The sequence below is a fragment of the Panicum hallii genome, chromosome 9, assembly GCF_002211085.1.
Source record: "Panicum hallii strain FIL2 chromosome 9, PHallii_v3.1, whole genome shotgun sequence".
NCBI classification, from domain to species: Eukaryota; Viridiplantae; Streptophyta; class Magnoliopsida; order Poales; family Poaceae; genus Panicum; species Panicum hallii.
The window spans coordinates 5581534-5596523 of NC_038050.1; the positions used below are offsets into that span (position 1 = coordinate 5581534).

A 14990-nucleotide genomic window follows, 5' to 3' on the forward strand; every position below is an offset into this window, starting at 1 on the left:
TGCTTTAAACTCGCAACGGTCAACGTGGAGGCGGGGGCACGGGAATAGAGCCGTTGGGCGAGGCGGTGGCCCGGGGAGAGGCGCGATCCAGGACAACGGCTCTGAGATGATCCTTTTCTTTTTCTTTTTTTAACGAAGTTTTTCCCCCAATCGCGGTAACGGCTACAAGCGTGGCCCGGGCTCTCTGCTCACTGACACGTATGGCCCACTGTCATCGGGACAGACCCAGCTTCGTTCACCTCGGCCGTCCAGATACAATCGGGCTGTCAAGAGCACGGAAACCTCTCTTATCCCCTCTCGTCTCGTCTCCCGGGAAGGAACGGGCGCTGCCGAGCTCCCCGTCGCCGATGGCGTCCTCCACTCTCGCCGCTCCCCCCTTCCTCCAGACTCTTCCCGCCCCAAACCCTAGTAAGCAAGTGTCCTTCCGAACCTCCGTTCGCCGTCTCCCCGTCGCAGCCTCCGCGGCTCCTTCGGGCGCCGCGGCGGCGGCGAGGGAGCGCAGGCGCTTCCTGGAGCGGTACGGGCTCAACCCCGACGACTTCGAGGACGACGCGGAGGAGGACCCAAGGGTTTGTTCTAACGAGTTTGGGTTTCTCCTCAGTGATTTGCGTTGCGGATTGGTGTGATTTGAGTGGGGTGTTTTTTTTTTCTTCTTCAGGAAGAGAGGAGGAGGGATAGGCAGGGGCGGCGGCGGTCGGGGAGAGGGGAGAAGGCTGCGGAAGCGGCGGTTGCTCCGGCGAAGGCGGCGGAGCCTCGGGAGACTCACAAATTGCTTCAGGTCTGGACACAAATGGTTCCCATGTCAATGTTTTGGTTCCTGTGATGTTATCAATCGTATCACTCTGCTTCAGAATTACATTACAACATTATTCGATTTTAGCCCAATTATGTTTATATGCTGCGTCCACTTGTACGCAGCCTGCATTGATCCATTTAGGTCGAAGTGGTTTCGCATTTAGACCTGATACATCTGAAGATCAGCATGTATGCCATGTAGTTCAGTACTTCAGTGTCTTGTTTTAATGATGCTAGTGACTAGTGAGTAGCAACATGAAACAGATGAAATCAGAAGCTGCTTCAAGCGTGTGCTTTGCTGTGATGCATAGACCATGGATAATAAATAGTTATATTTGATCAGTACCTCTGTATTTAACTAGCGTAACAGTTTTATTGTTTAAACAGGCCCATCTATAGAATTATTCTTAACGAATTGAGTTTAACTGCATAATCTTCCCCAAAAAATGCCACTGGTTTACTTGATCTTCTAAGAACTAAGACTGGCGTTGGGGCCTCTTCCACATCTAATTTGGAAATTAAGTCCAGTGTTTATTTCAACATAAGGTACTTTTGGTCTTAAAGTGTGCATGTTTCTTTCAGGTGCTAGGTGGAAAAGTCCGTAGAAGAAAATTGCTTTCACCCAAAGATAGGAATGTCCGTCCAATGATGGAAGTAGTCCGAGGAGCAGCCTTTGACATTTTACAAGTATATATTTATTGATTTCGTTGATGTGACTAATCGTTTGTTTCCTTTTTGATTTATTCATAGACATTCACTTACTCGTGACCATAACTTGCAGTCAGCTGGTGGTTCTCCTGCTTCACTCAGACCAGGTCGGTGGTTAGACTTGTATAGTGGTACTGGATCTGTTGGAATAGAAGCTATGAGCCGAGGATGTTCAGAGGTTGGCAAACAACTCCTACTAAAACATGAGTCATGATAGTCTAGAAATTAATGCAAATAATCCCTAAAAAAGCTGTTCATCTAATTACCTCTGCTGATTCTACCACAATTCTAAATAAGCTCATGGAGTATATCTATTGACATTTCATTAAGGGGGAGTCTCTAGTGTAAATAATAGCCGGTGTGCAAAATAATACCTGGTCTGTGTGTGGTACAGAAGTGTACCTTCAGTCACCTCATTTTTTACATCTTTGTGAGCCCTTACTCTGTAGGAATCATGGATGGTAGCTCACAAATTTCAGTTTGTTGTATGAAGCAAGCAGCATAGGCACATCCTGGAAAAACTAATATGGTTGTTAAGATGACCATTTGTGAAGCTACATTTGAGTCTCCAAAGTAGAGACTTTTCTGCTATTCAAGTCATGGCAACTGACATGTTAACTTCAAATGATTCTAGTGGACTAGAACAAAATTCTTATAAGTTATGATGTTGTAATATATCCAAGGACTACTGGATGCAAGCCAACAGTTCATTATTCATGCACACAAGCACGTCAAATTTTTTATGTTTGATATTCATAATGATTTTTTTCAAACATTATCTAAGAAACTGAGCTTGAGTTTGTGTGCCTATTTCTTATTTACAATGCTATTTTTTTATCTAACTGTATAGCTATGAGATTGATTTCAATTCATGTAATTAAGAAGTGTATAAAACCTTCTTGAAGAGGATAGTTCTGAAATTGGATTTGATGAGTGATGTGAATGAGAAATAATGCAATGTCTTCATTGATGCGTTTGTCTTTTGTTTTATGTAGGCACATTTTGTTGAGATGGATCCTTGGGTTATCTCAGAGGTACTTAAACCAAATCTGGAGTGTACTGGATTTCTTGATGTCTCACAGATACATATGCTTCGTGTTGAAAAATTTTTGGCCAATGCTGAAAAATCTCAAGGTACGAATCTCCTTAGGAAACGGATATTAATATTGCGGTATGGCCACTGAGATAAACAGACAGTCAGTGGCGAATCTAGAACTTCAAACTAGGGTGGTCCAATTAAAATAATTTTTTAAAATATTTTAGTGAATAAGTCAATCTAATCTTATAAAGTAGTAATTTTTCTACATTTCACCTTCTCAATTGAGTATCAATTGTTGTACATAGCGAAATAATTAGTAACAATAATTTCAGAGTGCTAGATGTCTCGTTTGGTAGCATGAAAATCAGATCAAACAGCAAGAAAATCATACCATAGGGGTTGTTGGGCTGAATCTTAGTGTGGGCCAGGGCCAACCCGGCCCACCCCCTAGATCCGCCCATGCAGACAGTGATGAGTGAACAAATGTACAATATAATTCTGTGATCAAATATCGTACAAAAACAAATAGATTGCTATTTTTAGGAAAACTACGGATAATTTCTTCAGATTGAATGTGTTTTTTAATGAAACATGGGGGTTTACCCCTGCTGGTTATAAAATATATTAAAGGAAACAAGGCAAAGAGTATTCACAAAAGAAAAGAAACAAGCAACAAAATAAATATTACAACACGTTTTCTAGCAACCAAGGGAAGTAGGATTTCTTTGCTTGACAGATAACCAGAGCAAACAAGGTATTGAATGTCTCTTTGCATGATTGGTGCCATGTTCTTGAAAATGAGATCGTTTCAGGATGACCAAATGGTCTACTCCATGAAAAAAGGAATTGATAATTGATTCTTGAAATTTTCCAATACCTGAAATGGGTCTGTTTGATCATGAATGTCTAGGTGGATCAAGGCCCAGCAATTTCTTGCAAACTCACAGTCTAGGAAGAGATGCTGCAGTGTCTCTTCAGTTGAATTAGCACACAAGACAGTCATAGGAGGCAGCTCCATATTCTTTCTTTTGAGAAGGCCGCGAGTGTTTAGCCTATCTTTTAAGAGAAGCCAAAAGAATACCTTATGCATATGCTGACATAAAGGCTTCCACAGCCATCTAAAAGCTGGGTCCACTGCACTGTGCCCAATTAGAATTTGATAAGCTTTGGCAGGATTGAAATTATATGTATCCAAAATCATGCTCAGATGTTGAGGGCAGAGACTACTGAATGTTGCAGCTCCAAAAATTGTCGAAAAGCTTCAGCTGATAATGGGATATGAAAGAGAGAATGAAAATCCTGTCTATCTCTTGCCTTGCCTAAGTAAACAAGTTTGTTGCAAATGAAAACAGCTCAGGATAAACTTATTTAGGAACTCGACCTTCCCAAAGATCCTCCAAGAGGAAACATGTCTTTCCATCTTGGACTATTACTGTTACCATCCCTTTGAAGGAGTCTAACAGTTTAAAATATCCCGCCACCACAAGGAGGCTTTCTTAGTATGACAACGCAATTTCCCATTAGAGTAATGCTTTTTCCCAGAAAAGCCTAACCCATGAAATCTTCTCTCTGTTGAAAAATTGTTAAAGTTTTTAAGCAAGAGAGCTTCATTCTGTGTCTTAAGATTCAAGACACCAAGGCCACCTTCTGACTTTGGTTTGGATACCAGTGCCCAAGCTGCTTTTGGTGCTTGTTGATTGAGTCTGTGTTAGCAATTTGATGTGAAACTGCTGTTTATTAAACATTGTTCTTAGATGGAACCCAACAATTCATGGAAAGATTCTTTTGATGTCTAGGCATCATTTTTTAGATAAAAAGAGAAGTGATATAGTATGCTACAAGTTCAGTTAGAATGAAGGTGCACATAACAAGTAACTTGTCTCTATATCTAGCCGTCGTCTGCATATTGTATTGTAAGGTGTCTAGGTTCTGCTTAGCAATTTAGCGTAGAAGAGTCAACTGCATTTCTCTAGTTTAATCCTAATGATATAAATAATTAGATTCCCATTAGTAAACTGATAAAGTTCACATAATAAATCATAGCAAAGTTGCTACTATATTTTTTCTCTTCTCCAACTCATTTTATGTATCTCTATCAGGTAAATATCCTTCCTTTGATTATATTAGTGTAACACCACCATATCTGGAGGTCAACTATAGCACACTACTCGATCAACTTGCAAGATCACCATTGGTTGGAAAGGATTGCTTCATTGTGAGTTCCTCATGCTCTGTAAACCAAACTATTTTTCTCCTATGCACATTTCTGACTTCATCTATGTTCATTAGCTAGTTGAGTACCCACTGAAAACAGATATGGCTGACTCCTGTGGAAACCTTGTAAAGGTGGGTTTGGCTTCTGCTTGTCTCCATTCAAGTCCTGATTTGGTATAGTGCATAGCTTGTTGTATCCTGTAGTGCCCAGCTCTCTTGATGGTCGGTGCAGTTGGTCATTTATTCTCAAACACTGCAGATAGCTGACAGGAGGTTTGGTAGAACCAACTTGTTAATATATGGGCCAACATGGTCAGAGAAAAAGAGAAGAACTTGAGACGATTTCTGAAGCATCAAGGCACACACAAGGTATACTGTCTCATTTCCTCTGGAAGCACATTTTAAATCTTCACCACAGCAATACACTAGTTCTTCATTGTGAACATTTCCTTTTGCACCCTCGAGGTTGTTGTATCTTTTAGTAGGTTCAGAGGTGCGGTCCTGTCCTGAGGTGTGGTCGTGTCTAGGGTTGTGGGTTTGTGCGTGTGTTCCCTCCCCTGTTGTTCTCGTTGTTGTTGTTTGGTGTTGGGGTCGCCCGCCTCTTGCTTGGTGGTGCTTGTAATCGCCTTAATAGCCTCTGTCTATTAAGGTTTGTCTATTAAGGTTTGTAACGGTCGTATTGCTTTCCTCTTAATGAAATACGTGCTCGGGCATTTTCGTGAAAAAAAAAACATTTCAGATCTTCACCACAGTAACTGGCATACATTCTTGGGCAATTAATTTGCAGATCTATACTTGATGACAAGAAATGCGGTCGTTATATCATATCATCGCCTGCCAAGAATTGAAACCACCAACGGTGAGGTTAAGCTTTCAACTTCTGTACCAGAGATAACTGACCTAGGGCATAGGGATGCGGTCATTCATGGTGCATTGAGAGATCATACGTCTCTTTCATTCTGGTTCATCGATCGACATCCCAGAAGGAAAAGTTGGCCATCTGCCTTCCAAGCATCGGCGTCAGGTCACATTTCATAACACCTTGGGAAAGAGATGTCGAGTGTACGTTGCTATGCTAATTGAGTAACTGATGCCACATCTGGTATTCTTTTGAGAAGGCTTGTGCACTTCCATAATTGTATCAAGCGAGCCCGTATGTTGTGGCCTGTATGGTATCAAGAGTACCCAGATGTAATCCGGTACGCCGGCTCAGCTTGCAGCTTTCAGGCTGTTAATAACAATAGCTTAATGCACTCGATCTCAGTAGGCCAATGATGGCGCCGATTAACAAACCCCCTTTACGTTTCGTTTCGATTATTTTACAACAGCCTTGTGCTTCAGGCTTCCGTGATACTGGTGGCAGGATAAAGACATGCAAACATGCGGAGCGCAGCGATCCGAAGCAACCGCCCGATCCTTGCTTGCATTTCACGGTAAGAGTCCGGTTGTCCGGGCGTCCGTATCCTGGTCGCATTCTCCATCGCAGCAACTGGACCTCCACGTGGCATTTTGTATTGGTGCTCTGTTCGCTACTCAATGTAGTCGAGATATAGAGCATGCTCCTGCTGTACCAGCATTGCACTGTCAAATGATCCGGCCGATTGGTTTATGCCCCATTCATCCTGTCCCTGCATCTTGGAGAGAGTCCTAGGTCAGTCAGCTAAGGCGAAAGTATCAGAATGCAAATGATTTGGATTTGGGTGCCCTTTGGAGTTTGGAGAGAGTCCTTTCGTCAGTCAGCTAGCCTGCACGCCCTCGGGATGAATGCCGGGGATTTGGATTTGGGACACCGATCACACAATACGCGTGCGCTTGTTTTCGCTGCACACCAGAGCTCAATCCCAATTGCAGGGTGGGGTTTCCCCTGAGAATTTTTCTACTTTAATCTCCAGGGATCTCAAGACGTAAGAATCACTGTACCCAAAACTTCCCATCGTCTGGAAGAAAAAAGAGTACCCAAAATTTCCCACCATCCCGAAGAAAAGGTGCTCCAAAAGCTCTGTCAGTCAGGCCACCCCTATCCACCAGGTTCAGTGCGCTCCGCAACAAGTGCCTTTGCTTCTTGCATCTACCGTCCATTTTATTCTCTCTCTCTTTTTTTTTGAGTGGGTCCATTCTATTCTCGGCAGCAGCCTCTGGTGGAAAAAATGGTCGCGGCGGAGCAGGTCTCCGTCTCTCGGGCTCACGGCCCTCTCTGCCCCCCTGCAGGCGAATCTGCTTGGGGTTCAGCGCGCAAGGCATTTCTTTCAGCAGCGGCAGGCGGCGGATGAGGCTCTGCCGCCCGCCGAGCAACGCGACGGCCAGTCGGCCACAGGCGGCGGGGCCGAGCGCAGCCAATCCGCCACGTGATGGCCTGACGGCACGGGTCCCGGCACGCAGACCCGGGCTGGTCCAAGGAATCCGCCACCGACAGCAGTCCACGTCCTCCACCGACAGCGCGCCACCATCCCAAGCCCAGATCTCGTTTTTTATTTCTCCCTGCTATATTTCCTCGCCTCAGCAAACAAGCCATCTCTTTCTCTCTTCTTCTTTTTCCCCCCTTTGCTGCTGCTGGTTAGTCCCCGTCCTTGCCAGGATGCCGAGTTAATTAGCGTAACCCCACCCTGTGACGGCGAGGGAGACCCCTCACCAGTTAAGGCGTGTGCGGCCGCGCGGGCTCGCATCCACGCCAGCGGCCAGCTGCTTACAGCCACAGGGGCGCAACAAAATTTCCACAGGATGCAATGACTTCTCCCACACCGCTACACTCTAGTGTGCGGTACACGTCAGTACATGGCGGCAAGGGCCTTCAGAGTAGATGGTGTACTCGGAATTTCTCCTGTTTTCTTTTGCTGGGGAGCAAGCACCCACAATACCGGTCCTCGCTAAAACCGTAAAGTATGCGACTTTGCATTTAAAAAAAAAGAACCCACTTGAATGGATACGGGCAAAGTTGATTCTTGTAGGCAACTCTCTAGCTAGCTATTCTATCTAGTAGCAGGTAATGCATGCCCTAGATAGAGTATATGTGCCGGAGGGGATAAAATTAAGAAATAAATGGTGGTTGTTGGCTACAAAAAGAAAGGGGGAAACCATGATAGCTAGTAGGGTGAGCCCTGTGGTGTGACTGCTGACCGGTGTCTCCTCCCTCCCTCCCTCCCAATCCAGCAACTCGCACACTCTGTGCAGCTCTGGTTAAACAAGTCATTAGAAAAAAGGGGCAAACAGCAAGGGAACAAATAGCGCCAGAATCAGCAGAGGGTGGCCAGTATTTTAGACTAGCGCTCCAGTACCGCCGCTAATATCTTTTGCTCGAGCAAGGCAACGGTTATTACTGCGTCGCGAAGGAAAGGAAAGCAAAAGCAGACCGCGGGAGCGTGTTAGATGCTGTCGCTCTCGTGCATTATTGGCCCCAATCTTTCCTTGTCACGTACTGTTTTGATGGGGGCGCGTACAAACAACTGTGCTCCCACCCCAACACTCAGATCTACAAGAAGTTAATAGCAGGGACCTACCCTCCCTTTTCTTACATGACCGCCCAAATATCCTGCAGCCACCACAGTGGCAAACCGCAATATCTCATGGATCCTGAACGCATGTGGTTACAGGCTCCAAACAATACAGGCAACATGAGTGGCAGCCTCTATTTCTCGTGTCGTAGTACGAGTTCGCTACTTGCTTCCATGGCAAACCCCATACGGGCAGACAAGTCGCCGACCCAACCGACGGTGGCCTTGTACGCGTCCCTCCTTTTTGTACCCTAGCAATCACGCGACCGCGCTGCACAGTGGAGAGCGGAGCCTACCGGTGAGGTGGAGCGGCCACCGCCTCCTTCCCCTGTTGCGCTTGCGCGGCGCACCCACCTACCCACCGTCGGTCGGTCGATCTAGCGCAGCGGCAACGAGAGCGCGAGCCGAGCCGAGAGCAACGGCGCAACCACCTGATCCCTCTACCGCATCGCACGCCATAACAAATCGCACCCCCACGCCACGCCCCCCACGCAGTGGTGCCGAGTGCCGTGCCGCACTGCCTGCCCATCTCCCACCATAATTCCCACCCGCCCCGCACGCCTGCCTGTCCCTCCCGCTCTGCTCCGCACACTCGGTGCAGGTGCAGGTGCAGCGTCGTCCCCTGCTCTGCTCCCCACCCAGCGCCCGCATTGCCGCCGGTGAGCGGAGGCGGACCGGCCGCGGCGGCGGAACCAGGCGGAGGAGGAGGGGCAGGAAGAGAGCCGGCAGGATGTTCGGGCGGGACCCGTGGGGCGGGCCGCTGGAGATCTCCAACGCCGACTCGGCGACGGACGACGACCGGAGCCGGGACCTGGACCGGGCGGCGCTGATGCGGCAGCTGGACGAGACGCAGCAGAGCTGGCTCCTCGCCGGCCCGGGCGACCAGGCGGGCAAGAAGAAGAAGAAGTACGTCGACCTCGGCTGCGTCGTCCTCGACCGCAAGATCTTCATGTGGACCGTCGGCACCATCCTCGGCCTCGGCGTCTTCATCGGCTTCGTCATGATGATCGTCAAGCTCGTCCCGCACAAGCGCCCGCCGCCGCCGCCGCCCGACCAGTACACGCAGGCGCTGCACAAGGCGCTCATGTTCTTCAACGCCCAGCGATGTGAGTTCAACCTTTTTCTCCCTTTTGCTTTCTTCTTCCTGCCCTGTTCTTTCCTTCCTCCGATCATCGTCTCGCTGAATTCGGCCATCAGATCCGGTTCTGCGTAGACATGCAGACGGTTCTGGCAGCGGGAGATGTTCGCCATGCCATTTCTTGCCTTTCTTTGCATGAGTTGGTGGCTGTCATTTTACGTTTCTACATTTAGCATGCCTTGGGCGCTCAAGATCTGACTGACCTTTTCCAGCAGACATAAATACTCCATCATATATTTAACACGAACAGAGTCCACGTGGGGAGAAAATAAATCAGCACTATATCTCACTCTGATCTGAAAAAAAATATGGCAACAGACTATGCATTCGTGAAAGCAATTAAAATTGACGAACAGAATAAGTGCACCGACAAAAATTCCGCTCACCTGCTGAGTGCTGGCTGACGATGTGTTATCTGGGATTTCAGCTGGTCCGCTGCCGAAGCACAACGGCGTCAGCTGGAGGGGCAATTCCTGCATGAAGGATGGCCTTTCGGACAGCACCGTCCGGCGGAGCTTGGTCGGAGGCTTCTACGATGCAGGGGACGCCATCAAGTTCAACTACCCCATGGCCTGGTCCATGACCATGCTCAGCTGGAGTGTGATCGAGTACAAGGCCAAGTATGAGGCCATTGGCGAGCTTGACCATATCAAGGAGCTGATCAAGTGGGGGACAGATTACATCCTCAAGACCTTCAATTCGTCAGCTGACACAATCGACAGGATTGTTGCCCAGGTTTGTAGCTACTGATCATCTTGAGGTGCCGATTTGCTCTGTCCAGAAATTGGCTATCAGATCCACCCAAATTGAGTGAACTTCCAGTGCCTTTTCCATTAAACATCTCGAGGCAGCAGGCTGAGGCAGGACCTTTTTTTTATTGCAGGTGGGTGTAGGTGACACCTCCAAAGGCAGCTCCCAGCCTAATGACCACTACTGCTGGATGAGACCAGAGGATATCGATTACAAAAGGCCTGTCACTGAGTGTCACTCTTGCTCAGATCTAGCATCTGAAATGGCTGCCGCCCTCGCTGCAGCTTCCATAGTGTTCAAGGACAGCAAGACCTACTCTGACAAGCTCGTCAAAGGTGCAAAAGCCCTGTACAAATTCGGCAGGCTGCAGCGTGGGCGATACAGTCCGAATGGATCCGACCAGGCAATTTTCTACAATTCCACCAGCTACTGGGATGAGTTTGTGTGGGGTGGTGCCTGGATGTACTTTGCCACTGGGAACAATTCGTATCTCACAATCGCCACAGCCCCAGGAATGGCAAAACATGCTGGAGCCTACTGGTTTGGCAGTCCAAACTATGGAGTATTTACCTGGGATGACAAACTTCCAGGAGCTCAGGTTAGCATATTTCATACTTCGGCACTGAATATAGTAAAAGTACTCGGCATGATCTGAATGGAAAGAAAAAATATGATCCTCTGTACTGAATATGTCAGAAACACCTACCACAAGCTGACCATACAGAAGAAAAAATGAGTGTTTCTCAAGCAACTATACGGCAAAGGAAAAACAGAAAGGCTTATCATATCAATGTCATAATGCAGCCTTCTAATGAATATTGATAATCACTAACGTAGTTTCTACTTTATCCCAGGTTCTTCTCAGCAGGTTGCGACTCTTCCTAAGTCCAGGGTACCCTTACGAAGAAATACTGAGGACATTCCACAACCAAACCGACAACGTTATGTGCTCATATTTACCTTTATTCAATTCATTCAACTTCACAAAAGGTTGGTAATGTCCCTCTTTATTCCTCTCTTTCTTTCTTGTTCCACAGAAGAAAGCCTAAGCAATGGAATATTTTGCAGGAGGATTAATACAACTCAACCATGGAGGGCCTCAACCACTTCAGTATGCTGTCAACGCAGCTTTCCTTGCTTCTTTATATAGTGACTATCTTGAAGCTGCAGACACACCTGGGTGGTACTGTGGGCCTAATTTTTACACCACCGAAGTCCTCCGGAAGTTTGCCAGGTCACAGGTAAAGTATTATTCTTAGTGCTTTTTTAAGTGCCTAATCTACATTAGGAGGAAATTGGAATTGACAGTTAAATCTCTTTCATTTGCAGCTTGATTACATCCTTGGAAAGAACCCACAAAAGATGAGCTACGTTGTGGGTTTTGGAAATAAGTACCCTAAGCGTCCTCATCACAGAGGTGCATCGATACCTCATAATGGCGTCAAGTATGGATGCAAAGGAGGTTTCAAATGGAGGGAGACTAAAAAGGCAAACCCTAATGTTCTTGTTGGAGCAATGGTGGCTGGCCCTGACAGGCATGATGGCTTCAAAGATGTCCGCACAAACTACAATTACACAGAGCCTACTCTTGCAGCAAATGCTGGTTTGGTCGCAGCACTGATTTCTATAGCTGATATACCAACTGGGAGGTACAGCATTGACAAGAACACAATCTTCTCTGCAATTCCTCCTATGTTCCCAACGCCCCCACCGCCGCCATCAGCATGGAAACCGTAAAGAGACAGACCTCTGAATATTTTCCAAGCATCAAACAGGGAAGTGGAGCAACATATGATCGTTCGGTACAGCAAAGGCCAGAAACAGAAAATCAGACTACATAAGCTTATAGAGCTTCTATTTCTGTACCAGTATGACAGATCAGTATAAAATCTTCTGTCAAACATAGATCGGAAGTTGTGTGCACCGCGTGAAGCTAATTTTTGGGGTCCTTGTTGCTATTGGCATTCCAGCTCATGTGTGAAGTTCTTTTTGTAGAAATGGCACCTTTACAAATTATTTTATAGGAGCGACTTTTCATCATAGTAAAGAATTTGTGTGACCTCTATGCTTGCTTCATTTTGATCCTGTCATTTTATTTTTAAAAGTCCCAATTTCAGGGGCGGCATGTTCAGTAAGTTCTCAGATTACATGGGAATGGCAAAAGCACGGATAGGAAAATGAGTTATGGCAGCTTCTCTGTGCATGCGCTGAAGCATATCTTAGAATGTGTGCAGAAAATTATGATGACCGAAGTGACTGCCAACGAAGGCATTTCCAACATTTTTGTTTTCTTGAGGGAAGGCATTTCCAACTATTAACGAACTATTATTGCAAAGACAACACAAGAGCTTCGTTGAGATAAATCAAATGTGGACCTTACAAACAAAACATATTCTCATGACTAATGCAACCAAGGTAGACAAAAAGGAAACAAAGCCAGTCATGATGATGGCTCAGGTTAGAAAACTGAAAACAGCAAAGTTTAAAGTTGTGATGCTGATAAACTTCAATGGATAATGCTGAGAGAAGTCAATTTCTATGTAAGTTATTCTGCAAACTATATGGCCCAGAAAATTAACAAATAAAAAGTTCAGAATGCATGTAGATAATGATTATTCCCTACTCAATGGCCAGTAATATTGAACAACCTCAAATATATTTTACCTTCTGTGCAAATAAACTTTATTTGAGCCTTGATCTATCTTGTGATATTGGAAATATCCTAGAACCTCTCCCTGGTCACATCGCCTGCTCCCTGGCAAGGCTCTTTCAACTAATCCTCCTTACAATAGCACTCAGTCCGCACTAGCTTTACACATGTATTAGCTTGAAGTTGTAGGCTTGTAGCCATGTATCACCCTAGGCATCTCAACCTGAGAACACTTCGCTTGCAAGACCTGCGTCTCATGTGGCAAACAGGTTGCGAGTAGAGTTATGGGTTTCCGCCCTCCTAGATCATCTTGTAACTGATCGCATTATGGGTTTAATTCGCATCACATGTCGATATCTCGCTGTAATGCCATCCTCAATGGACTGACATAGCTCTTCTGGCAGGGCCTCCTCACCAGCATCATCAATTGCATCCTTCACCAGCTTGTAAGTGTGCTCCCTCGGCAGATGCCCACTTTCAGCCATATCAATCAAGAACTGTCTCGCCTCACCAACACGCCTGCTTTCGCACAAGGAGTGGATGACAGGTGTATATGTGCTCGATGAAGCCATCCCATGGCCCCTTGCAACCATTTCCCTCATCCACTCAACTGCCTTGTCCACCTGATTCACCGCACTGTAGTATCTGATGAAGGAATTGTAAGTCACCCGGTTTGGCACGCAACCCTTCTTCAGCATTTCATCGAACACCTCGTGGGCGCGCTCCACGCGGTATGTTTTGCACAGTCCATTGATCAAGCAGTTGTAGGTCACGACATCCGGCGCGAGCCCCTTCTCCCCCATCCTCCGGAACAGCCTCCCCGCCTCGTAAATCCTCCGCCGCGCCGCCTTCCGGCACCCCGTGCCCACCCCGATCCGGCAGTACCAGGAGATGAGCACCGTGTAGGTGTAGGAGTCGGGCTTGCAGCGCGCGCTGGGGCGCTCCATTTGGTCGAGCAGGAACCTGGCATCCTTGAACCGCCCGTTCCGGCACAGCGCGTCGATGAGCGTGTTGTAGCACTGCGCGTCGGGGGAGCACCGGAGCTGCCGCAAGCGGTGGAACGCGGCGAGCGCGTGGCGCGGGAGCCCTTCCTCTCCGAGCGCGCGGATGACGTCGGTGAGCGCGGGCGTGGAGACGAGCTGGGCGTGCGCGCGGAGGAGGCGGAAGAGCGCCGGGAGCGCGCGGGCGCGGGCGAGCGCGAGCGCCGCGGCGCGGAGCGGGGCCTCGGAGAGCGGGACGGGTTGGGGGAGGGCGTGGTCGTGGGACCAGGAGAGGAATCCGAGGGTGAGGGCGGCGGTGAGGCGTCGGTTGGCGGGGCACGAGGTGGACGAGGCGGAGGGGAAGGGCCGCTGCGGGCAGAGGCGGCGCGGGGAGCGCGGGAGGAGGAGGCGCGGGATGGCGGCGAGCGCGGCGGCGATGGAGTCCGGGGAGAAGCCGCGGAAGGCCGGGGAGGCGCGGAGCGTGGCGTCGAAGCGGCGGCGCTGCAGGAGCGCGACCAGCAGCTGCGGCACGAGGCGGGACGGGGACGGGGACGGCGGCGACGGCGACGGCGACGGCGCAGGGGAGGGGGTGGACATGGGGTAAGCGGGTAACTGGCTGGGTTGGGCCTGGAATTCGCCTGGGTTTGAGCGGGAAGGTTACTGCCGGCTGAATACCACCCTGATCTGTACACTGTAGATCATCAATCTTTTCCGACAAAGAAGAAGAATGGGCGAGAAATCAAACTTCCGACAAAGAAGAATGCCGTATAGCACTTCTGAATAGTGTTTCGTTGAGAAAATAGGGTGTCTAAATTTCGGGGTTTCTAATTCGTCGACTGCTCTAGTTCGTCAGAGTTGGTATCTACTACATGACGTCATGTGGCGGAGATCTGTTCATGTATGTGAATAAATACATCTATAAAAAATAAGTAGATCTATCATATAGTTGTAGCAACTGCATTTTTCTCTCTACAAAAGAAACCGGATTTTAGGCTGTGAAGCAAAACTAAAGGAACGTGGATAAAAGGAGGGATGATAGATAGAAGGAAGAAGAATAAGAAAGATGTAACCAAGCTGCTTTTTAATGAAATTCAAGTGATTTTGCAGGTTCTAGATTCTATAAACTATATAAGTAAAACAAAAAACAAAGATCAAAGTGGTCTGGAAAACAGGCCTGAAAACCGTCATGATCCAGCCCAAGCTCCAGAAAAACCAAATGGGTCAAGCC

General features: G+C 47.6%; 3 protein-coding genes across 5 annotated transcripts; 2 read left to right on the forward strand and 1 right to left on the reverse strand.

Moving 5' to 3' along the window:
* The first annotated feature begins 4 nt into the window (after window positions 1-4).
* LOC112873987 lies at window positions 5-5964 on the forward strand. Of its 3 annotated transcripts, none has more exons than XM_025937111.1 (9): window positions 5-569; window positions 659-778; window positions 1378-1482; window positions 1577-1681; window positions 2499-2637; window positions 4642-4757; window positions 4832-4888; window positions 5016-5125; window positions 5544-5964. In XM_025937111.1, exons 1-8 carry the CDS (start codon window positions 201-203, stop codon window positions 5091-5093), a joined length of 1089 nt encoding a protein of 362 aa, XP_025792896.1. In that variant the 5' UTR covers window positions 5-200; the 3' UTR covers window positions 5094-5125; window positions 5544-5964. The 3 variants fall into 3 exon arrangements, with proteins under 3 accessions (XP_025792896.1, XP_025792897.1, XP_025792895.1); XM_025937112.1 differs by lacking the exon at window positions 5544-5964 and adding an exon at window positions 5222-5469; XM_025937110.1 differs by lacking the exon at window positions 5544-5964 and having other exon boundaries at window positions 6-569; window positions 5016-5469.
* A 3010-nt stretch (window positions 5965-8974) lies between these two features.
* LOC112874815 (endoglucanase 10) lies at window positions 8975-12267 on the forward strand. The gene is made up of 6 exons (XM_025938361.1): window positions 8975-9350; window positions 9810-10117; window positions 10266-10730; window positions 10987-11122; window positions 11201-11373; window positions 11462-12267. The coding sequence occupies exons 1-6, from the start codon at window positions 8975-8977 to the stop codon at window positions 11867-11869; spliced, it is 1866 nt and encodes a 621-aa protein (XP_025794146.1). The 3' UTR covers window positions 11870-12267.
* A 533-nt stretch (window positions 12268-12800) lies between these two features.
* On the reverse strand, window positions 12801-14400 carry LOC112874816 (pentatricopeptide repeat-containing protein At1g77405). Its single transcript, XM_025938362.1, has one exon. The coding sequence runs from the start codon at window positions 14357-14359 to the stop codon at window positions 13088-13090; it is 1272 nt and encodes a 423-aa protein (XP_025794147.1). The 5' UTR covers window positions 14360-14400; the 3' UTR covers window positions 12801-13087.
* Window positions 14401-14990: the final 590 nt, after the last annotated feature.